The following is a 25,579-nucleotide window of genomic DNA, read 5'->3' on the forward strand; positions in this document are numbered from 1 at the left end:
ATCAGTCCTTCCAATGCATATTCAGGACTGATTTCCTTTAGGATTGACTGGTTTGATCTCCTTGTAAGGACTGTAGTCCAAGGAACTTTCAAGAGTCTTCTCCAACACCACAGTTCAAAAGCATCAGTTCTTTATAGTCTTATAGTCTTTTTTTATAGTCCAACTCTCACATCCATACATGACTACTGGAAAAACCATAGCTTTGACTAGACGGAATTTGTTGGCAAAGTAATGTCTCCGCTTTTTAATATGCTATCTAGGTTGGTCATAGCTTTTCTTCCAAGGAGTAAGCGTCTTTTAATTTCATGGCTGCAATCACCATCTGCAGTGATTTTGGAGCCCAAGAAAATAAAGTCTGTGACTGTTTCCATTTATTCCCCATCTATTTGCCATGAAGTGATGGGACCAGATGCCATGATCTTAGTTTTCTGCATGTTGAGTTTTGAGTCAACTTTTTCACTCTTCTCTTTCACTTTCATCAAGAGGCTCTTTAGTTCTTCTTCACTTTCTGCCATAAGGGTGGTGTCATCTGCATAACTGTGGTTATTGATATTTCTCCTGGCAGTCTTGATTCCAGCTTGTGCTTCATCCAACCTGGCATTTCTCATGTACTCTGCATATAAGTTAAATAAGCAGGGTGACAATATACAACCTTGATGTACTCCTTTTCCTATTTGGAACCAGTCTGTTGTTCCATGTCCAGTTCTAACTGTTGCTTCTTGACCTGCATACAGATTTCTCAGGATGCAGGTAAGGTGGTCTGGTATTCCCATCTGTTTAAGAATTTTCCACAGTTAGCAAAAACAAGTCAGCAAAAACATGATCTGACTGTGGCTCAGATCATGAACTCCTTATTGCCAAGGTCAGACTTAAATTGAAGAAAGTAGGGAAAAACCACTAGACCATTCAGCTATGACCTAAATCAAATCCCTTATGATTATACAGTGGAAGTGACAAATAGATTCAAGGGTTTAGATCTGATAGAATGCCAGAAGAACTATGGATGGAGGTTTGTGACATTTTACATGAGGCAGTGATCAAGACCATCCCCAGGAAAAAGAAATGCAAAAAGGCAAAATGGTTGTCTGAGGAGGGCTTAAAAATAACTGAGAAAAGAAGAGATGCTAAAGGCAAAGGAGAAAAGGAAAGATATACCCATTTGAATGCAGAGTTCCAAAGAATAGCAAGGAGAGATAAGAAAGCCTTCCTCAGTGAGCAATGCAAAGAAATAGAGGAAGACAATAGAATGGGAAAGACTAGAGATCTCTTCAAGGAAATTAGAGATACCAAGGAAACATTTCATGCAAAGATGGGCTCAATAAAGGACAGAAATGGTATGGACCTAACAGAAGCAGAAGATATTAACAAGAGGTGACAAGAATACACAGAATAACTATACAAAAAAAGATCTTCATGACCCAGATAACCATGATGGTGTGATCACTCACCTAGAGCCAGACATCCTGGAATGTGAAGTCAAGTGGGCCTTAGGAAGTATAACTATGAACAAAGTTAGTGGAGGTGATGGAATTCTAGTTGAGCTATTTCAAATCTCAAAAGATTATGCTGTGAAAGTGCTGCACTCAATATGCCAACAAATTTGGAAAATTCAGCCATGGTCACAGGACTGGAAAAGGTCAGTTTTCATTCCAATCCCAAAGATCGGTAATGCACAGAATGTTCAAACTACCACACAATTACACTCATCTCATGCTAGCAAAGTAATGCTCAACATCCTCCAAGCTAGGCTTCAACAGTATGTGAACCATGAACTTCCAGATGTTCAAGCTGGATTTAGAAAAGGCAGAGGAACCAGAGATCAAATTGCCAACATCTGTTAGATCATCAAAAAAGCAAGAGAGTTCCAGAAAAACATTTACTTCTACTTTATTGACTATACCAAAGCCTCTGTCTGTGTGGATCACAACAAACTGTGGAAAATTCTTAGAGATGGGAATACCAGACCACCTTACCTAACACAGACAAGCACTTGAAAAATGATAACCATTGTTATTAATCATTGAGTTAAGTAAAAAGTTAAGATTATTCTGTAAGAGAAAATTAGGAAGTGTAAAATGTAGCATGAACCCATTTATATATTTTTAAAATGTACGTGTGATATGCATATTAAATATATGTATTTAAATATGTACATATTTAAAATGTACACGTGTAAATACATATGTATATATGTATTTCTAAATCTACAGAAGAAAGAGTGAAAGAACATACACCAAGTCAACCAAATGGTTTTCTTTGCAAAAGGCCAAGGATTGGAAAGAGACTGGGGAGACATGGTAAGAAAAGAGAAGATACTGTTCCAAACTTTATATGTATTATTTTAAATTTTTTACAGCAACATAATTGATACTTAAATAATAAAAGCAACATTAAACTTTCTAGTTGAATGCCTAGAGACTTCCAACAATGACATCTTGATGGTCTGAGCCAAATATCTTATTGAACAATCAGAAATATTGGACAAAATATTTAAAAAATATATGCATGCTTGCTAACTCCACCTAGGGTTTGTGGTGCCAGGATCAGAAGAGAAGGAAAACTCATAAAGAGTAAGCCTAGCATCTTCCTCTCAAAGTATCTGCCTATTCCTAGATGAGAAGCAAAGGAGACCTTTGATAAAAATTGGAGTTCAAAGTCTGTCATAGTACAGAGGTCATGAAAAACACCTAGGCTTTTGTTAGGATTCAGAGAGCCACAACCCGACCTAAGAGTGAAACAAAAATAGACCTGTTCTCATAGGGACTAATACCAAGCTTTGAATCATCTCAGTCCTATTGGAATAAAGCAATGTTTCTCAAACTGTGGTTTAGAGATGTTGGAGGTACCCCAAAACCTTTCAAGGGATTCACAATGTTAAGCCTATAGTGATAACACTGAAACAGTATTTGTCCCACAACAATGTAAATCAATTATACTCCAATAAAAAAATTTTTAAAAACTGTATTTGCCCTTTCACTGTATGGATATTTACATTGACAGTGTAAAGAAATGGATAAAACTGCTAGAGTTTTAGAATAAATCAAGGCAGTAGTACAATACTAGTAAATATTATATTCTTTACCAGTAGGCACCTGTGAGAAGAAATGCCAAATTCATTTTAGAATGTTATTGAATAAGCACTTAATTATGAATTTTATTAAATCTTCTCTCTTGAGTACCTGTTGTTTTAATATTCAGAATGACGTAAGGGGCAGTACACATAAAACACTTCTTCTGCCTTCAAATTAAGATGTTAGCTTGAGAAAAAGCATTTTTTAAATATTTGAGTTGCTTGCTGAACCACCCCCTTTCTTATGGGACATCATTTATTCTTGAAAGAATGATTGACATACTGTGGTTTTTCAGAGTTAGATATTTGGGCAAACATTTCTTGAATGACATTAACCTGTCATCTCAAAAGAACAGCATACAGGGAATTACCTGGTGGTCCTGTGGTTAGAGGGCTTCCCAGGTGGCTCAGTGATAAAGAATCTACCTGCTAGTGCAGGGGATGCAGGAGACTCAGGTTCGTCCCTGGGTCGGGAAGGAAATGGCAACCCGCTCCAGTATTCTTGCTTGGAAAATCTCATGGACAGTGGAGCCTGGTGGGCTACAGTCCATGGGGTAGCAAAGAATCAGACACAGCTAGCAACTGAGCAGGTACGCATGCCAGTGGTTAGGACTCTGTGCTTTCCCTGTGTAGGGCAGGTTCAATCCTTCAACTCCCAGTGCAAGTCCAAAACAACCCCCCCCCCCCCCAAACCAGATAGTGTGTGTTTCAAAAGATAAAATTCAAGCATTTAAGCAAAAATTAGAATTTTTGGAAGACTTGCATACATCACCATGAACTGGACAACTTCCCCATAAATTAAAACTTTGCTCTGTATTCTACAATAACCCATTTAGGAAAAAAAATTGAAGAAGAATAGAAAAATGTATATGTAAAATTATTTTTAAATTAAAATCTTAAATGGCAAAAAAAATAAACTTTTACTGATGAGACTAGTGGCAATGAAAAAGTCTAATTTTTTATGTAGTACTGCATTTGGAATTTATACATAATTCAGTGAACCAGTATTTTCCAATGACCAAAGCAAGATACACAGTTTTGCATAAATAAAAGACTACATAGACCAATGGATTTTAATGTAATAGAGTTGGAGTAATAACAAACTTGTCTTCAAAATCACTGCAGACAGTGACTGCAGCCATGAAATGAAAAATGCTTGCTTGGAAGAAATGCTATGACCAACTTAGTGTATTAAAAAGCAGAGACATTACTTTGCCAACAAAGGTCTGTACAGTCAAAGCTACGGTTTTTCCAGTAATCATGTATGGATGTGAGATTTGGACCATAAAGAAAGCTGATTGCAGAAGAACTGATGCTTTCGAACGGTGGTGCTGGAGAACTCTTGAGAGTCCCTTGGTCTGCAAGGAGATCAAACCAGTCAATCCTAAAGGAGATCAACCCTGAATATTCATTGGAGGGACTGACGCTGAAGCTCCAATACTTTGGCCACCTGATGCAAAGCGCTGACTCATTGGAAAAGACCCTGATGCTGAGAAAGATTGAAGGCAGGAGGAGAAGGGGACGACAGAGGACGAGATGGTTGGATGGAGAGCATCACTGACTCAATGCACATAAGTCTGAGCAAGCTCTGGGAGAAGGTGAAAGACAGGAAAGCCTGGTGTGCTGCAGTCTATGAGGTCACTAAGAGTCAGACACAACTGAGTGACTAAACAACAACAGCAAGAGTAATAAAAATTCACTGGTAAGAATCCGTAAGTTTCAACCAACTTTAAGAAACTATCACAGTAAAGCTGCATTATGTACAGGCCGCTCCTACATCATTGTTTTAAGTGTCTTTAAATCTTTTGTCTGTTTTTGTTAAGAGTTGTTTGCATTTTTACTGAGCTGTAAGGGTTCTTTAAATATTCTAGATACAAGTTTTCTGTTTTCATATGTTTCCACCTGGAGTATAGCTTGCATTTTTACTTTCTTATAATCCTTTGAAGAGGATTGAAGACTTTTAAATTTGATTGAAATCCACTTTATCAATCTTTCTTGGGTGCTTCTTGTTTTTTGTTATACCTAAGAAATATTTAAGTCAAGGTCATGAAGATTTTCTCCAATTTTTTGTTTCAGAATTCTATAATTTTACTTTCTACATTAGGTCTACAGTATATTTCAAGTTAATTTTTGTGCCTATGTGAGGAAAGAGTCAAAGTTCATTTTTTAAAACATGAATTGTTGCAAAACAGTTTTTCCTCCACTGAATTATCTTGGCATCTGTATTAGTTTTCTTATGGCTGCTATGATAAATTACCACAAATCTGGTGGCTTAAAATAATAGAAATTTATTCTCTCACAATTCTGGAGGCCAGAAGGCTGAAACTATATTGTCTGTGCTGCTGCTGCTAAGTCACATCAGTCGTATCCGACTCTTCGCAACCCCATGGACTGTAGCCTACCAGGCCCCTCTGTCCATGGGATTTCCCAGGCAAGAGTACTGGAGTGGGGTGCCATTGCCTTCTCCATAGTGTCTATAGGACTGCGCTATAATATTTTCTTCAAAAGAAAATATACAATAAATGCTATTAGGTTAGCTTAGTATGTAATTAGGACAGTAGTTTGTAACATATTGAATAACATCCATATTTTAGTGCACATTACATAATTCAACCATAAATGTTAGATAGGGAAATTTCCTATAGGTGCGCGAACAAATTATCCCCAACTTAGTAGCTTAAAACAACACAAATTTATTACTTTACAGTTTTAGAGGTCAGATACCCAAAATGGGCCTCACTGGGCTATAGTTAAGTGAAAGTGAAGTCTCTCAGACGTGTCCGACTCTTTGTGACCCCGAGGAATGTAGCCTACCAGGCTCCTCCATCCATGGGATTCTCCAGGCAAGGATACTGGAGTGGGTTGCCATTTCCTTCTCCAGGGACCTTCCCGACCCAGGTCTCCTGCATTGTAGGCATATGCTTTACCATCTGAGCCACCAGGGAAGCCCTATAATTGAGTGTTAGTATGGTTCTATTTCTTCTGGAAGCTCTTGGGGAGAATCTCCTTCCTTGCCTTTTCAGCATCTAGAGGCCACCCACATTCCTTGGCTCATGAACCACTTCTCTCTTCAAAGCCAGCAATGACAAGTCTTCCTCAAGTTGCCATCTCTGATCATGACTTTTCAACCTCACTGTTCTCCATTTAGGGAGATTTGTGATTACACTGGGCTCACTCAAATAAGGTCATCCCTGGTGGTAAAGAATCTGCTTGCAGTGCAGGAGATCGGATTCAATCCCTGGTTTGGGAAGATCCCCTGGAGAAGGGAGAGGCTACCCACTCCAGTATTCTGGTCTGGAGAATTCCATGGACTATATAGTCCATGGGGTTGCAAAGAGATAGACAAACGGAGTGACTTTAACTTTCACCCAAATAATCCGGGTTCATCTTTGTATTTTAAGGTCAGCTGATTAACCACCTCAATTCTAACTGGAACCTTAATACCATGTTTTCATGTAAGTTATCATATTTACAAGTTCTGAGGATTGGGAAGTAGTCATCTTTGTGAGGATGAAATTATAGTGCCTATCACATCCATTCATAGGGAACTTAGTTAACAATTCATACGGAAATTAGTATGTCATCATCCTCTTTATAAATTGTGAAGTAGTTCAAGGACAGTTATTATATTCTTTTACTAAAGGTAAAGTAACTGGACATCATTTTCAAGGTCAGGAAACATGTTCAATAGGAAAAAAATGTGATCCCTAAGTTATAGAATATCTTAAGAGGAGGCTGCACTATCAAGTATTTTGGACCATTTCTAGTCTTGAAGTATGTATTTCTCTCCTTATTAGACTATTAAGTACAAATCTTATCCTTATTTAGTAATTACAATATCACATTTTTTTTTGCATATTTTACCGGTTAAGATTGACATCTTAATCACTCAGCACGATGGCTGTGCATAATAAATACTAACTAAATAATTAAACATCTTATTATTCCTAGTAGTCTTTTAGATAGGGTGGCAAAAGGTGAATGAGATAAAGAGTGTTCTGTCCAGTATCATGCCATAGGTGGAAGAACTGGGATCTCCAAACTTGTGCATTCATCACAGTGAGTTACAGTTGCACAGAGCTTCCCACAGAAACTAGTTTTTGGAAGCAATGCTTTCTTATAACATTAAACCCCCAAATATAATTGATTCAGCTTCTCCTTAATTCATTCAATATTTGATAGCATTAGAAGAAATGGAAATGTGCCAGAGAGGTTAAGTTATAGTCTACTCTGAATGAAATCTTCTGGAGTATTGAAAATAAAGTCTTTTACGAAGGATTGGGAAAGGTGATTTGTTCTTGCCTAGAATAATGATTTTATATATAGATGTCTGCTGTTCTCCTTATAGTCTTGAAATCTGTGGAAGCCACAACTCAAAATGACTCATCAAATGCCATGGTGACAGTGAGCAGAAATATTTTGAAAGATATTACCTGAGGGGTTTTGCTCTGAGCCCAATTATAAGCAGACAGGCTTGGTCTGTGCCTTCGCAATGTATTATATGAATTGATGGCAGCACAGGGGCGTAAAATACCAGCTAATTTGGTAGTACAGAGAGTCTACTAATTATAAAACAGTAAGTACTAAAGAAATGCTTGTATGAAAGTAAAGTTATCTCAATTATCTGAAAATTCATGATGTATTTTTTGTGGATTAAGATAATTTTAATGCCATGATTTTATAGTTTTATTAAATATTGAACATATTCCTATAGCACTTGATTCAGTCAGTTCAGTTAAATTCATTTAAGGAATACAAATTCATGTAAAACAAATAGAGAATTTAAGCATATTTGAAAATCAAGCACAGATAATTTCCTCATTATTATTTTTGAAAAGTGTATCTACATTCATTAGTGTGAATAATAAAGACCAGTTGTTCATGTGGATATTTTTACTTATTCTGAGCTATTGTAGATTCTCAAAAACCTTTCACCTCTTTGTTACGGGGCTGAATTCCTTTTTCAGATGTCTCAATCCAAGAGCAGTTTAAATAATGGGACGGATTTTTCTAGTTGGGGAGACGGCTGCCTGCAGAGCTCATTAAGTTCCAAGTCATTTCTCAAACTTGGGCCAACTACCCATTCTCTGTTTTCTCCTTATCTAAATTCTGGGGACTCTATTCTTTTCCCTTGCAGTCCTGCTATCGCTCTGTAGTTACCTTGGGATTCCTCTCTCTTAACTAATGGTGAAATGAGACTAGATGCTTCCACCTTTTCCCTAACTCAGGCATCTTATAGGTACAAGGACTCCAATATTCCCAGAGAGTTCCTCCAGGCTACAGTCTTCCTTACCACTTGCTGAATTTTCTACTTGTCCAGATCAAGCTGACTGATTGGATTTATAATAAAAGCTTAAAGGTAAGATTGTTGTTGGTGTCTGTTTGCTAAGTTGTGTCCCACTCTTGCAACCCTGTGGACTGTAGCCCACCTTGCTCCTCTGTCCATGGGATTTCCCAGGCAAGAATACTGGAGTGGGTTGCCATTTCCTTCTCCAGGGGATCTTCCCAACCAAGGGATAGAAGCGGCATTTATTATGACTAACTTGCATCACCTGGCAGATTGGTTACCACTAGCACTGCCTGGGAAGCCCAGGAGTAAGATGAAAGTGAAAGTGAAGTTGCTCAGTCCTGTCCGACTCTTTCCGACCCCATGGACTGTAGCCTACCAGGCTTCTCTGTCCGTGGGATTTTAGGGCCCCTTTAAAAAGGTGAATTCTTCACGGAGATCATTTGTATCTTTGGATGAACCATTACACGAGTGCTTGCCCTTTGATTTCATGGGATGGACACATAGAAAATACTGGTATCTTTTTGGCATATACACATGCATGCTCAGTGGTGTCCAAGTTTGCAACCCCTGGGACAATAGACCACCAGGCTCCTCTGTCCATGGAATTTTGCAGGCAAGAATACTGGAGTGGGTAGCCATTTCCTATTCCAGGAATCTTCTTGACCCAGGAATTGAACCCATGTCTCTGGTGTCTCTTGCATTGGCAGGCAGTTTCTTTTCCACTGGGCCACCTGGGAAGCCCTTGGTACCAGAGAAAACTGTGGTTATCCATGTCTAGAAGTAGTGGGTGTCCTAGGCCCTGCCCTGCTACTTTGAAGGAATAAACTACTTGAGCAGAGCTGTTATCTCTTTCCTTACCTACAGCTGGGAAGCTGTACTTTAGACAAAAGAGTTACCTATCTCTGGGTACGTCCTTGGCACTTTTTTTTCCTGGACTATAGGAATTCAGACAGTGTTGCTACTGGTTCATGTTATTCTTCTACAATTTCCATGCTATCTCCCTAGCAGATAGAAGTGGAGCAGTAAGAAGTTTCATTTCTCCTACTGAGATATTCTCAACTACCAAGGCACATTTGTGTAAACATCAACACACCACCATGGAAGCCAGGCTTTTTGACAAGACTTAGTTTCTGTTCTGAATTCAATAGGTTTTCCAAATTGATGTGTTTGCACTCTGTCCAAGTTTACCAGTGTATTTTTGTCAACGCTGAGGGTAGTGAAAGACAATTCCTGAAAGAAACTACTATTTGCAGAATTACAAAACATCTTACTTTTATTCTGAGGATGGCTTGAGTCTCTTCATCCTTTAGGTCTCAGGTTAAATATAACCAAGGGGACTTCGCATCACAACTAGTCTCTCCCAGTCTCAGTCCCCAGTTTGCTTGTCTTCCTAAATACTTTACATATGTACATATTTGTTTGTCTCTGGTCTCTGAGCCCTGTCAGAGTTTAAGTTCCTTGAGAACAGGTACTCGTCCATCTTGTTCACAGCTGTATCCCAGGTGCCTAGCATAAAGCCTAGCACATAAAAAGGACCCAAATTTGCTGAATGAGTGAAACTCATGGCTTTTTTTGTGAAGAGCATTTATTTGAAACATATATTTTAAAATAAGGAAATTTTCCCTTTTTTCCCCCCCGGCTTACTTTATATATAAACCGAGGGATTGATTTTTGAACCTCATTAATGTTGGGTGACATTTTTATATAAACTTTTCCTTCGTGTTACATGAAAGTCTAATTTTACTGTGTATTAACAAAGCCTTCACCATATTACGGACTTTTGCCCATGTCCCTTCCACAATTTGAAAACTTTTGGCTTTTTCCCTCACACTGATTAGCTTGGGCCTAATGTACAAGCCACTAAATACATAATCGCAAAAGAAAAGCGCGAGGGTGCCCTATTTCAAAACCTAATTCCAAAGATGCGCGTCAGATGAAACCGACCCACATTTCCGCCAAGGGTTTTTCCTAAGAGACGAACTCTGGCCGCTCCAGCCAAGTTGGCCGACTGCCCCTGAAGTACACGACATAGCCTTCGTTTCCCGATTTTGGGTCGCGCTTTCCTTTCTAATTGTTCGGCAGTGCTGTGTATGAGCACGAGACCGTGGGCTCGGAGGTGCGCACTTCGGGGGCGTAGCCGAGCGATTCAAACCAGCGAATCGGCGCTCCCCTCGTCCGGCCACCCCTGCCCCGTCTCGGCAGATGCTCCACGGGTGCGCACGGAACTCCCAGATCCTGACCTTCCTCCTCCGCTGGCCGGGTACCCGCAGAGCTCGGGGCGGCCACTTCCACCCAGGATGGGGTGAGGAGGAAGTTGGCCAAACTGCTGGAGCTCTAGAGCGGAGCGCAGAAACGCCGCGAGGGACACCCGGGCGCGCGGACAGGGAGGCAGGCGGCCCCGCGCGAAGGGGGCGGGCCGGCTCGGGCGCTCGCATTTCCTGTGACAGGGGCTGCCCTACCGCTCCCTCTCCCGCGGGCGGCGGGACCATTTCCTGAATCGCTGAAGCGGAGGGAGGGCTGGGGCGCGGCCCTACCACGAGCGCAGAGGGCCGGGGGTGGCGCGGAAGGACAGGCGGAGGAACCGGAGGGAGGCCGGGAACAGGGACGTTCTGCCGGGGCCGCGGCTCCCAGGTACCGCGCAGAAACCGGACTAGTTCGGGCCAGAGCTCCTCCCGCAGGCGGGGCCGGCCGGCTGCCCGTCTGGCGCCGGAGCATCCCCCCTCCCCGCGAGCCCGACGTGGTTCGGCCCGAGAGGCCGGCGTCTCTCCCCCAGTTTGCCGTTCACCCGGAGCGCTCGGGACTTGCCCGTAGTGGTGACGGCGGCAACATGTCTGTGGCGTTCGCGGCCCCGAGGCAGCGCGGCAAGGGGGAGATTACTCCCGCCGCGATTCAAAAGGTGAAGCCGCGCGGCGTCGGGGATGCCAGGCCTGGCCCGCCTTGAGGAGGAACCCGGGGGTCGGGCTCGGGCCGGGCTTCTCGGCCGCGCCGGGGGCGGAGGCGGGCCTGCTGGGCGGGCGGACGGCTGTGGGAACCCAAGCCGCGGGGCTGCGCCCTAGTGGGTGGCGGAAGGGGGCGACTTGCTCCCCTCGCGGAGTCCTGCGCGCCCCCTCGGGCTCCTTCCTACGGGCACAAAAGCCCGAGTAACCGCCGCCCGATTTCTCTGGGGATGGGGCGGCGTTCGCGCGACGGGGCGCTTGCGCCCGGCGGCGGCCGCGCGAGGCAGGGCTGTTTTCCGAGGCCCGCGCCCCCCGTGGCCCGCGCGTAGCTCCGGAGTTACTTTGGCGTCGCCCCGCCCCGCGCGGTGCGGCGGCCGCTCCGGGTCGACCCCATCTCGGGGCCCGGGGGTGGGCCTAGGAGAAGTAGGAGCGCTGCTCGCTCTCGGCGCTCGGCTGCAAACTCCGGCCGAGTTGGGGAGCTCTCAGCAGAACTTGGGGGATGCTACGGGGTACCTCGGCCGAGGCTCCGAGGCGGACGAGGGAGCACCCTCTAGACTTCAGGGTTCTCTCGGAGCCCCTTCTTCCCTCCGGATCCACCCCCGACCCATTTACAGCTGCAGCGCCAAGTGTAGGCGCCGAGGCTGCGGTGGTGAGCATGGTCCCTGTCTGCCTTCAGGGAGCTTAGGGTCGAGTGGTGGAGACAGTATAAGCCTCGTGATCAGTTTCAGAAGACGTGATACACACGCGGGGAGCTGCGCTGTGGCCGCGGTTACTTGCCAGTTGGGAACACAAAGGTTTCTTTATTGTTTTCTGCCCCTTGTTGTCTTTGAGCACGGCAGCATTCTGAATTTTAGTGAACCAGAGTTTGAAAAGTTACTTGCTAAATTTTGCAATTTACCCTACATAGTTCTGTTTTGTTTTATGCACCGGAACAAAGATGAAAATGGAAAAAAGTCAACTTTTAAAACCACTCAAGACACCATCATATGCCTAGTAGTTTATGTTAATAGGCTTCTGTTGACTCTCAGGCTCTTTACAGTGTGGCGTTTGACATTTGCCCAACTGTTGCTTTTATTTATGAAGAGACAGGCTTGGCATTGCCTGAAAATGCAGTACTTTTTGTATAGCTTGCTGGGCGAAGTCTGCGGCCTGGCAAACACCTCCGAGTACGCGTACACAAAACGTGTTTCTGGAAGGCTTCACTTTTTGGACTGTAGAAAAGTTCTGAGTTTGTATTTCTTATAAAGAGTTCCTACCTACATCTTAAGATAATTTATTGTGGGTGACTAACTCAAGAGATGCTGATCAGTTAAAGTGTTCATCCTCAGCTCAGGAGAGAAAAAGGATCCACATTAAGTGCCTGATTGTATAGTGTGAGGGAATGACGTTAGATACGAGACAAACCCAGACGTTCTAATGGTGAAGATTGTTAAGCCGTGGAATCTACTGACAAGATAGGTTGTGAAATCGTTAGGTTGGACATTGTATTAAAACACATTCTAAAGACAAATTTTTTGGCATCTGATGAGTAGATATAAGAAGAAAACTGCATTTGTTTTTTTTTGAAGGGCATATTAATATTTTTTTTTCCACCTAGTAAAGACTGATTCATATGCAGAAAAGAAGTCACACTTTTAAATGGATCTTCGTGTTTAATTAAAAGAATTACATTAACTAAATTAGTGAGAAAGAGTGGTTATGGTATTAAACTTAAAGCTTTCCTGAAATCCTGGAAGGGTGGGGACAGTTTGAGGAGGAACATCTACTCCTGTCCCTTGATAAATCTGAGCCTCTGACATCTTGAGTGGTTTGCTCAGGATAGCAAAACTGACAGTAAAACTGGCTTTTTAATTGCTACATCGGTGCTTTTTTCTCAGTACCACTCTGCTTAGATGAAATTATTTAATCCTTAAAGCCAATTTTGCTTTGAATTGTTTTCATAGTATGATAAATATATGCTTGTTTTTAAACTTTTGGGACAATTATAAGGTTGGCTCATAGGATCTGTGGTTAATATTACAATACTTACCTAGAAATTACTGGAATTAATGATTTCATATTTGGAAAGTCACAAAACCATGCTGCATAAAACTTGGAAAAGACCCTGATGCTGGGAAAGATTGAGGGCAGCAGGAGAACGAGGTGACAGAGGAAGAGATGGTTGGATAATATCATGGACTCAATGGGCAAAGTTTGAGCAAGCTCTGGGAGAGGGTGAAGGACAGGGAAGCTTGGTGTGCTGCAGTCCATGGGGTCTCAAAGAGTCAGACATGACTTAGTGACTGAACAACAACATAAAACTTGGAAACTAGCCAGCTATCTCCTTAAGCCTCCTGTACTGAAGTTTTCATCAGTTTACTTCATTCTGGATTAGGACAGATTAGCTTCCACTGCAGGGGGCACAGGTCCAATCCCTGATTGGGAACTAAGATCCCACAAGCTGGGTGGCAGTGGTTGAAAAAAAAAAAAAAAAAATTGTTGATTAAACATAACATCCCAAAGATATAAAATAAGATCTTTTGTGCAGGGCTATATTGTAGGTATAAAAAAGACCTGTGGATTCAGTTCCTGAATAGATAAACTTTTCTAAAAATCTGAATTTTTTATTTTACTTGATGCATGAGATTTACAATATACTTTTTTTACTTTTATTTCAGATGCTGGATGAAAATAACCATCTAATTCAGTGTATAATGGATTATCAGAATAAAGGAAAGACCTCAGAGTGTTCTCAGTAAGATTGATATGAAAGTTGTTTTTTGGTATTTCTTTTTCTGTGTTGGTTAGTTTTTTACTTTTCTTTCTTTTTAAGAATAGCTTTATTGAGATATAATTCACATACCATATAACTTACCTGTTTTAAAATGTACAATTCAGTGGTTTTTAGTATATTCATAGAGTTGTATTACTATCACTTTGATCAATTTTAGAACATTTTCAACAATCCAGAAAGAAACCCTATCATTAGCAGTCACTCCCCATTCTCACCTCCTAATCCCACACCCGCTGATAACCACTAATTTGCTTTCTGTCTGTGTAGATTTGCTTACTGTGGACACTTCATACAAATGAATTCACTCAGTACGTGATCTTTTTTGACTGCTTTCTTTTAGCATCGTGTTTTCAGGATTCATCCATGTTGAAGCTTGTATCAATATTTCCTTCCTTTTTATTGCTAAATAATCTTCCATATCTGTACCACATTTTATTTATCTATCAGTGATGAACATTTGGATTGTTTCCTGTTCTTGACTATGATGAGTGATGCTGTGCACATTCGTGTGCAATTTTTTGTGTGACTTGATTTTTGTAAAAGAAAAATTTGTTACTTGGGTGGGAGGATATATCAGTTTTTTCCTTACACTTCTTATCCTGTGTTATAAATGACTTCAAATTTCTTTAGTCTGATTTTTGGAACAGTTAGATCTTCACATTCATAGTTACATGCATATTCTGTTGACTCTTGCATAGCATAGGTTTAAACTACACAAGTGCACTTACATGGATTTTTTTTCAGTGTAGATGTACTGCAGTGCTATATGATCTGCAGTTGATTGAATACATGGATGCGAAACCATGAAATACTGAGGGCTAACTGTAGGGTTATACTTGGATTTTCAACTGCAGGTGGCTCCGTGTCTTCATCCCTTTTGTGCAAAGGTCAACTGTATGTGGTTGAGAATGTAAAGTTTATATCTAATAAACAGAGAATTGATTATCACTTGTAAGAACTGAACTTCTTATTTTAAAGTAATGATGTTTCGAAGTGAACAGTACCCTATATCTAGTAGGATTTGATAGAGTGGAACAAATTGAATATTTTATCAAAAATCCTTATAACAGCACTGTCAGCAGAAATATATTGCAAGCCACATAAGTCATTCTACATTTGCTTTTGTGTGTGTGTGTTAGTCACTCAGTCGTGTCTGACTCTTTGCGACCCCATGGAATGTACCCCACAGGCTCCTCTGTCCAAGGGATTCTCCAGGCAAAAATACGGGTAGATAGCTATTCCCTTCTCCAGGGGATCTTCCTGACCCAGGGATTAACCTGGGTCTCTTGCATTGCAGGCGGATTCTTTACCATCAGCCATCTACGTTATACAAGTAGAAAGAAACAGGTGAAATTAATTTTAATAATACCTTCCTTAACTCATTGTTTCTAAAATATCACTTCAATATATAACCAGTATAAAAATACTAATCAGTTAATTTATGTTCTTTTGTTTCATACCAACTCTTTGAAACCCACTGTGCATCTGATTCTACTAACATCATTTTGTACTAGCCTCAAGTTCAGTGTGTCTAGTGGCTACCGTATTGGACAACTCAGTTCCAAGTACTTTTCTCCCACCGTTGTTTTGGTATTCATCTATTTCCTGGAGATCTCACTGGTCTGCTCTCAGGAAGATGTTTTTCAGCAACCCTGGCTCTGCATGGCTTTCATGCTGTGCTGGTCTCTTGGCTATTATCTGATTAACCCTTTTCCTAATTTTGAGTCCTCCTTCATGACTTCTCCATGACTTTTTCCCCTGTGCTTAAAATTATTTTTGAATTAAAATCATAAAGCATAAAAGTTTGTAGAGATGAAACTTTGTAAAAAATTATATTTTTTTAATTGGAAGGTAATTATTTTACAGTATTGTGATGTTTTTTGCCATACATCAGTATGAATCGGCCATAGGCATACACTTCTTATTTCTCACTCTTATCTCTTTTCTCCATAGAGGTAACTACTTATAGTGGTTTAGTTCTGTCTTTCCAAACATTTTTCTGTGCATTTACAAATATGTGCTCATATTTATATAAACACATTTAGACATTTTGTTTTTAGTAGGTTAGAGTTTTATAAAAGGAATGGCTGGGTCAAAAACTGTGCTGAATCTCCAAATTACTCGATTGTATTGTATTGGTTTGCCTTCCTCCAACTAGGTTTCAGAGACCTAGTTTTCAACCGTGTCGGCCAGCAGTGGATAGTGGCCATCTTAAAAATTTTTTTTACATAGTTTGGTGAAGAGTGGTATCTTTTCCTAAAACTTTTTATTTTAAAATAATTTCACTCTTACAAAAAACATTTCAAAGATAGTAAAAGAAATTCCTGTATATCCTTCCCTGAAATTCCTCAAATGTTAACATATTAGTCTCCTTGTTATGTCATTCATTTCTTCCCCACATTGTTTTTCTGAAACATTTGAGAAAAAGTTGCAGGCATGATTCTCTCTCACCTTTATAATATCTGTGTGTATTTCAGACATATTTCATGAAAACAGGCACAACTTAAGAGTCTAGTTGTTCAAATTAAGATTTAATACCATTGTCTAGTTTCAAACTTTTTAGGAATTTTACTAGTTTTCATGTTAGTGTATTTGCTCACGTCCACAGTCTGGTGCAGGATCAGATGATATGTTTAGTTTGGTCTCAGAATACTTTGATTTGGACCTGTCCTTTGATTTATCTGTTCTCTTTCATGATGTTTACATTGTTGAAGAGTACAGGCCGGTTGTGTGGGATGTCCCTAATTGTGGAGTTTGACTGCTGTTGCTCCTTGATGAGATCCGTGTTTACATACATTTGTTGTCTTCGCAGTGCATCCGCGGTAGCTGTGTGACCGTGATTTGTCCCAGTATTCATGATAACTTTGGCCACTATGTTAAGGTGCTGTCATGTCTGCCAAGATTTTTACTATAAAGTTACTATTTTTTCCTTTATGATTCCTACCTATGTTTTGGGGAGATACCTTGAGACACATGTAACACTGTTTCTTAGCCTATCTCTACATGTTCATTGTAACATCCACCAGTGATTCTTGGGGCTTCCCTGGTAACTCTGGTAAAGAACCCATCTGCCAGTGCAGGAGATGCGGGTTCAATCGCTGGGTTGGGAAGATCTCCTGGAGAAGGAAATGGCAACCCACTCCAGTATTCTTGTCTGGGAAATCCCTGCCAGCTCCTCAGTCCATGGGATTGAGTTGAACACAACTTAGTGACTAAACAGCAGTAGACATAGTGCTAAATGCCAGTAACAACAGTGGTTCTTAACTCAAACAGTTACTACTGTATTGGTTGCCAAAAGGTGACAGAATCTACCTTTCCTTCTTGTTTGGAATCCTACTGTAAGGAAGAAATTTCCGAAGCCCTGCTCCCATTTATTCATTCATTGATTTATATCTGAATGGAGTTATTGATTTTTATTGTATTCTCTGGATTATAATTTGTTAGTCTATATATTTTCTTTTTCAAATTGTCCAAATGCTGGCCACTGGCAGCCCTTCAAGCTGGCTTCTTGATACATCTCTTATTATTTTTTGAGCATTTACAGAATTTTCTTGCCTGACAACATGTTCCAGGCTTATCTTGTATTTTTTTCTGCCCCAGTCTGGAATCATCCATTTCTCCAGGTCCTCGTTCTTTTTTTGGAAAATTATATTCGGAAATTAAGATCTGAATGCTAGGCTATCCTATTTTCTAATCACTTGTGTATTTTGCATTTTATGTGACCACTGCCATTTCTTTTATGTGTATTTTCTTTGATGAATCTTGTCTGTTTATATGTGAAACATTCTTCTAAGAAAATTACCAGCGGAGCTACTTCCTTAGCTTAACTGTGACTGATCATCAGTTGTTAGGAGATCCCTACCTCAAGTCAGCTGTGGAATAGTAATGATTGTGAGGCACTGGTGAGAAGAATAATTTTCACTTGTGGCTTTTTTCTTTTTACTGCCTTCTTTTACTACATCCAGCACCTCTGCCCGGTCCACATTCCGCACCCTCCCCCAGGCCCCTGGTAACCACAAATCTAATCTCTTTTTCTGTGAGTTTGTTTTGAAGCATAACTGACCTGTAACACTATGTTAGTTCCTGGTGCAGAGCGTAGTGATTTGACCCTTCCGTACGTTACAAAGTGATCACCACGCCTGTGACTTTTCAGAATGCCAGGCAGAGCCGAGGGCGTAGGGTTGGTTCAGTTTCCTACAGGCCTTGGCAGTGAATGACGGGGATAAGACATATTCAGATCTAGAACCCTCTTTTCCAGCTAGTTGGCACAAGTTCATCCTGTCTTATTCTTTATATTCTCAGCATTTTCGTGTATGTGATCATTTTCCTCTTTCTCTGCCTATTGGCATAGACCTCATTTGCTCACATAGATGTATCTGGTATAAATGGGGCCTAAATTGATTTAGACAGAATCTTAAATTCTGCCCTTTCTCTTGTATCTAATTTCATTCTTAGAGTTTTCCAGGTACTCTTTGTTTCTAAAGTTGTCAGAATTGGTTTGGGAGTGAAGAGAAAAAAAATCTCTCCTTTCAATGTTAATAAATGTTCTTGTTTCTCACAGGAGGAGAAGCGAAAGGAAAATAAAGAGAAATGTCAATGACAACCATTTGGGAATTGACTGTTCAATTTTAATTAAACAGTTCCTTAAGATGTGATAACTGCCTCAAGCAGAGTTTTTTAAGATAAAAAATAACTTTATTTTTATGAACACAGTATATACATTGTAGAAAATTAGGAAACACGGATATATAAAATTTAGAGGATGAACACCATATTCTCATCACCCAAAGATTTTTTGCTGATTACATCAACTTCATGGATGATAGCCCGCTAGGCTCTTCTGCCCATGGAATTTTCCAGGCTGAAATACTGGAGTGAGTTGCCATTTCCTACTTCAGGGGATCCTCCCGATCCAGGGATCAAACCTGCATCTATTGTGTCTCCTCTTTGGCAAGAGGATCCTTTACCACTAGGGCCACCTGGGAAGCTCTGTTTGTGTATGTTACTCGTTCCTTACCCACACTCATACATTCACACACACACATATAAGGCAGTGAGTCACTGTTGAGCTTCTACACCGAGCTCCTCTTCGCTTTAAATTCTGACAACGTGTATGTAAGCATATATTATTGCTCTCTCGTGGTGTTTGGTTTGAGCATTTTTTAAATCATTCCATGTATTTACTTAAATCAGCCCTTATTTTTTTTTTTCCAGGGTGATTGCATCTATTTCAGAATGTGTTATAAACAATTCTCAAATGAAAAATTTGTGTTCATAATATAAATGAATTTTGGTTAAAATCTCTAGTTATGAAGATAACTTTTATTCTGTACATTGTATTCCTATTAACCTATAAATATACTCTTCATAGCTTCTAGATAAAGATTTTTTTTTCAAAATGAAATCTCATGTTTTTTGATTCACTTTATAATTATATCAGTACATTCAGTAGTGGTTATTTAACTTTATTCGAGGTAATTGATGTAGTGGCTCTTAGTGGAATCTTTGGGAAGTGAACTGCCTCACTTTTAATAGGTTAATAATTGAGGGTATTTGGAAATACCTGCCCGTTATTTATTAGGCAGTTACCATCATCAAATATAAGATGTTGATTTTGTTTTATATCTGCCCTTTGTTTATGTACTGTTTTCTCATATAAAATATACTGCTTTAGAAATTACAAGCATATACATTAAAAACTGCTTCAGTGATAAATTAGTAGTATTTATAGAATAAAAAAAGTTTCTTAGAAGAGTATTTGTAGAAGAATTGAAAATAAGCTTATTTGGTGAGTGTTGTAAGAAGAATGAAGAAGAAAATAAGAAGAAAAAAGAATTTCTTTCTTTTACCAGAAAGAAAACCTAATGAAGTTGCTTACAAAAGACCCGTTAAAATTTTTCTAGGTTTTACCAGAAAGAAAGAAACCAGAAATAAACCAAAAGAAAAATTTTCTAGGTTTTGCCAGAAAGAAAACCTAACGAAGTTACTTATAAAAGACCCATTAAAATTTTTCGTTTTTACCTATCCCGTTACATTAGATAAAAAGATTTGGCTGTTGGGACAGTTGTAGCAATTTGACTGTGTTCTTTGTATTTGATTAACATTGTATCAGCATTCATTTCCTCCTTCGGATGGTTGTACTGTAGTTATGTAAGGGAATGTCCTTGTTTTTGGGAAACTGACAATGTAGTATTAGGAGTGATGAGTATTATGTCAGTAACTGACTCTCAAATGGCTTTGGGAAAAAAGTGTGTAGTTGCATGCACGTGTATGTTGATTTGTGTGTTTAGAGATAGTGTGAGACAAATGTAAAATGATGAAAGTTGGGGAGTGTGGGAGAAAGATAGTTGGGAGTTCTTCATACTATTCTTGAAATTGAGTTTGAGGTTATTTCAAGATTAAAAATTAAGATTTGAAAGTTAGGGAAATGTTTTAACATATTTGATAAAAGGTGCTGTATTTGAAGATATTTAGAACTACAAGCACTTTATAGATCCACTCTCATTGCCAGTATTTTATAAATGGGGCCTCAAGAGTGTGGCAGATTAAATATTTTAATACTGATTTACTGAGTACCAGTAACCATGATTACAGTTTTTCTTAAAGGGTCATAAGTAAGCCATAGTTCTTAGTAACGTTGGCATTTTTATATTTGATAGGGCAGTCAGCAAATCTCATATCTGAATACGTGTATTAGAGCCTTACTGGTACTCAGAAAAAGAGGAAAACTTGAAGGAGTAGCCTTTGAAATGCATTGTATGTTCTAATTAAAAATGGCTGGTTGGTTTTTTAAAAATGGCAAGATTGTGGAGCCCTGCACCTTAAATTCCATTTAAGATCCCTGTGGAATAATGAAGTAGTTCCAGCTGGTCGTGCCTGTCAGTGCTGTTTGAACTTCAGTGGCATAATTGTGAATAACTGCAAAATATTATTTCTTGGTCCTTGTTTGTATAAGGATCATTGTAACAATATGTCACGTGTGATTGAGCAGCGTAGTGTATAATATATGTGAGGAGGAACGTAAAGAACCTGTAGACTTGTTTTTAAACAACAAAAAAATGATAACAAAGGGAAACAAGGAAGACTTGGGAAGTGTTAGGTATGTCTTACCTCCACGGTGGTGATATTTTCACAGGTGTTCATGTATGTCCAAACATCAAATTGTACATATTGAATATGTGAAGTTCTTTATAAATATCAGTTATACCTCAATAAATCTAAAAAAAGCAAACTATGAAAGCATAATCTTGTTAGTTAAGAAACTTAAAGTTCAGTGAGAAATTCCCCACTAAATAAGAAAAAAGTAATGAAACCAGTTTTTCTAACAGGAAAAAGAGTTTACTAGTTTTTCTAACAGCAAAGAATTTGCTAGGATTCCTTTTATGGTGTCTGTTTTAGAAAATTACTGCATTTGGGATCTGCATTAGAAGGCTTTATTTAGCAGAATAAAGGTTTTTTTACTTACTTCATAATTTTAATTTATATACTATTCATTAGTAAATGAAATTCTAAAAGAATAATGATCTGATGCAGATTTTAAGTTTGTATTTTGTGTATTTACCAACACTAGTAATGGAATCACTGCTAATTTCACTCTGGTTTCATTGGAATTAATTTTTAAGATTATGAAGAGAGGCTTAGCAAAAATTATTCATAAGTAAATAAAATAGCAATAAACATGTTTAAAACCACTTCATGCCAATAATGAGAATTTGCTTTATTTTTTAAAGTTAATTCGTAATGGTGTTGGTGTTCTGTTCTTTACTCCATCTCAGTGCTTTAGCTTGTAACTTTTTTTTTGTAATTCAGTTCAGGCGCTCATTTGTGTCCAACTCTTAGCGAACCCATGGACTGTAGCACGCCAGGCCTCCCTGTCCATCACCAACTCCCAGAGTTTACCCAAACTCATGTCCGTTGAGTTGGTGATGCCATCCAACCATCTCATCTTCTGTCGTCCCCTTCTCCTCCTGCCTTAAATCTTTTCCAGCATCAGGGTCTTTTCACATGAGTCAGTTCTTTGCATCAGGTGGCCAAAGTATTGGAGTTTCAGCTTCAACATCACTCTTTCCAAATGAATATTCAGGACTGATCTCCTTTAAGATGAACTGATTGGATCTCCTTGCAGTTCAAGGGACTCTCAAGAGTCTTCTCCAAAGGAGTCTTCTTCAAAAGCATCAATTCTTCGGCGCTCAGCTTTCTTTATAGTCCAAGTCTCTACTACTGGAAAAACCATAGCTTTGACTAGACGGACCTTTGTTAGCAAAGTGATGTCTCTGCTTTTTAATTGGAGACACCTATTTATTGTCCTCTGTATGCTAGGCCCTGATAGCTGGGCAGCACAACTGCATAAATTATTGGTCACTGGTGCGGGAATGAGGATAAAAAAGTGTGGTTTCCACCTCCTTTCTGACATTTTAATAGAGCGTGTTGACTGTACTTGACTTTGAGGTTTTTGGTAACACGAAAATGGCAGAGGGAAGGGAATAAACATATCAGTTTCGTTGACTCCTTCATCCTAGATCTCTTTGTAAGTGTATTGGGTTAGTTGAAAAGTTTGTTTGGATTTTCCCATAAGGTGTTATATATAATACGAAAAACTTGAACGAACTTTTTGGCCAACCCAGTAGTTTGTGTGGAGCCCTTACCTGTGTTAGTATTCCATTTTCTATGCTGTACAATCTTGTACAAGGTATTAACCTTTCTAAACGTCAGTTTCTTCATCTGTAAAATGGAGAAAAGAAGAACCTTTACCTCATAGTGTTGGTTTGACGGTTAAGTATATAAAGCATGTTTATGTATTCTCTAGGAATATCTAGCACATGGCGAGAGCCTTGTGTTTATTTTTGTCTTTGAATGTACTTATTTGCAGTTACTTTGCAGAAGAACTAGGAAAAAATTGAAGTACTGCTGGTGTTCATGCAACAGAAATCTCTTACTAAAATCTTGAGAAATAGAATGCTGTTTGTGTGTAAGCAGATAGGAAGAAAATGACTTTTTTAATATTGACATTTGTTTTGTTTTAATAGGTATCAACAGATGTTGCATACCAACTTGGTCTACCTTGCTACAATAGCAGATTCTAATCAGAACATGCAGTCTCTCTTACCAGCAGTAAGTACCTTTAAAGTAGTGGGAAGTGTAGATAATTTTTATAGAGTTCTGTACAGAAGGACCCATTTTTGTTGATTGATTCTGAGATTTGTTTAGGAAATCCTGCCCTCCTCTGAGAACATGAAGATATTTGTTTACATGATCTATTAGCTTTATTATTTTACCTTCATATTTAATTTGAAGTAATTCAGTTAGAATTGATTCACTGCCCAAGGAAGTTAACATCCATCCATCTATTCATTCACCCATCCACCTACCTATTTATTCATTTATTTTGATGTGTAATCACACAAATTGTTTAGGAACAAATCTGTAATATTTTAAAGCAGATCCCTATCCATCATGTATGTAATTTAATATGCATCTCTAGCAGATAAGGACTGATATCCCACATAACAAAATAGCCAGAATCTCTTAATGTCTTATAATAATCAGGATGTTTTCAGTTTTCCCCAGTTATCTAAAAAAAATTAGAATGTTTTGCCGATTGTTTGCCACAGAATCCAAGCAAGGCCCACTGTCTGCTTTGGCTGATCTGTGTCTTAGGTCTTTTTTAACCTGTATCAGTTTTTTTCATTCTCTATTTACTTACTGAAGAAAGAGGGTCACTTATTTTGTAGAATTTCTCACATTCTGGATTTGGCTGTTTGTAGCCTCATGATCCTTAAACATGTTCCTCCATCTCATTTCTATTTCCTCTAAACTGGTAATTTATAGATGGAGAGGCTCGACCGTAATTAGTTTTATGTTGAATATTTCATTGACTGCGCCATGTGAGTGTAGCCTATTGTTTTTTGTTACGAGGAACATATTTTGTTGTCCAATTTTTAGTGATGTTAATGTTGATCAGTGCTTACAATTGATACCAGTTTCATCAGTCCATTATAAAGTTCTTCATCTACCTTTCAGTTAATGGGTTTATCAGTCATTGGTGCTTGTTGGTTGGGTCCGTTGTTTCTTAAGATCTAAGGATGATAAATTTTTCATTTTACAATTCCTCATTTTACTTCTTTTAAAAAGGAGAATTTCAGCAAATATTTGGTTATCTTAAAATAGAGAGTTCCTATAGGAAAGTCATGATAAAATCTTGATTTTATTCTTTATCAATTTTTTAATCAGTTTTATCAATTTTCAGAATAACAAGTTGGTCTGTGGCAACTTGCAAAGGATGACCAAGGATTTTGTCTTTGTTTTTATTATTATCTGAACTTACACATTTCTATATTTTCAATGTGTTTAAATCCATTGAGACGCTGTGATGCTCAAGTTTTCTCACCTTTGGTCAGCCCTTTCTTTGGCTTCTGTGCCCTGCTGACATGATCCCAGTATTCTTGTGGAGCTTCTTTACTTTAGAATTTATGAGAGAGATCAGACTGACTATACTTCTGCCCCAGAACTATTCTGCCCCAGCTGTTTTTTCAGCTAGCCTTTTTTTCTATGGGAGTTGATATTTAGAGACCACAATTTGGGTGTTTGGGGCATTTGTTATTACTGCGTTTGGTTGTTGTTCAGTCGCTAAGTTGTGCCTGTCTCTTTGTGACCCATGGATTGCAGCCCACCAGGCTTCCTTGTCCTTCACTATCTCGGAGTTTGCTCAACCCCATGTCCATTGAATCGGTGATGCCATCCAACCATCTCATCCTCTCTCGCCCCCTTCTCCTCCTGCCTCAGTCTTTCCCAGCATCAGGGTCTTTTCCAATGAGTTGTCTCTTCACATCAGGTGGCCAAAGTATTGGAGCTTCAGCATCAGTCTTTCCAATGAATGTTTGGAGCATTTTCAGTGGACAGAGGTAGTAAACATTTTTTTTTAAAAGAAAATATTGGTGGTATTTTTCACCTCAGGAAAGATTTTTTTTTAACTGAGCTTTAATTTTGTATATTAGTGTCTCTTCTTTTCTAAAAAGCTTGACATCTTAACAACTTTATCGTCTTGTTTACTTTGTACTGCTATATATGTAACATAATTTCAGTACAGCAACATTGCCACTAACAATAATAGGCTTGTCCTTAAGGTAAATCTCACTAAAGATATATAATGAATAAATTTTGTTTTGAATCTGAAATAATGTGATTTTTTTACCATGATCTTTTTTTTTTTTTTTTTTTTAACCATAATCTTGATTACCAGCTAGTATGAGAAATAGGTTTGATTTCATTTGTTTCCAGGTAGATAATTCTCTCTCAGCATTATCTATTGGGAAAACAAAGCAAAATATCTTTTCTCTACTTCTGTCATGACACCTATATCATACATCAAGTGCCCATAAACCTGGGGGTCTGTGTCTTACCTCTTCTGTTCCATTGGCTGGTTTTGATGATTTCCTCTGTCCTGTCAACACTTGTCAGAGTCAAGACTTGTAATAAGTCTTGATGTATATTAGAGAAGTTCTTTACTTCTT

At 39.1% G+C, this 25,579-nt stretch overlaps 1 protein-coding gene across 6 annotated transcripts in view; it reads left to right on the forward strand.

Annotated features, from left to right (window-relative positions):
* The first annotated feature begins 10,543 nt into the window (after window positions 1-10,543).
* The window catches only part of SS18 (SS18 subunit of BAF chromatin remodeling complex), a 74,631-nt gene continuing 59,595 nt past the window's right edge, over window positions 10,544-25,579 (forward strand). For 3 of the 6 annotated variants that reach the window (XM_061131049.1, XM_061131054.1, XM_061131053.1), the window contains exons 1-3: window positions 11,098-11,256; window positions 13,954-14,030; window positions 23,096-23,180. In XM_061131049.1, coding sequence (XP_060987032.1) covers window positions 11,188-11,256; window positions 13,954-14,030; window positions 23,096-23,180 — 231 coding nt within the window. In that variant the 5' untranslated portion in view covers window positions 11,098-11,187. Of the gene's footprint in view, window positions 10,663-10,918; window positions 10,992-11,097; window positions 11,257-11,972; window positions 12,091-13,953; window positions 14,031-23,095; window positions 23,181-25,579 lie in introns of those variants that run through there. The other 3 variants (XM_061131050.1, XM_061131052.1, XM_061131051.1) reach the window with 3 other exon arrangements.

The sequence above is a fragment of the Dama dama genome, chromosome 27 (genome assembly GCF_033118175.1).
Source record: "Dama dama isolate Ldn47 chromosome 27, ASM3311817v1, whole genome shotgun sequence".
Taxonomy (NCBI): domain Eukaryota; kingdom Metazoa; phylum Chordata; class Mammalia; order Artiodactyla; family Cervidae; genus Dama; species Dama dama.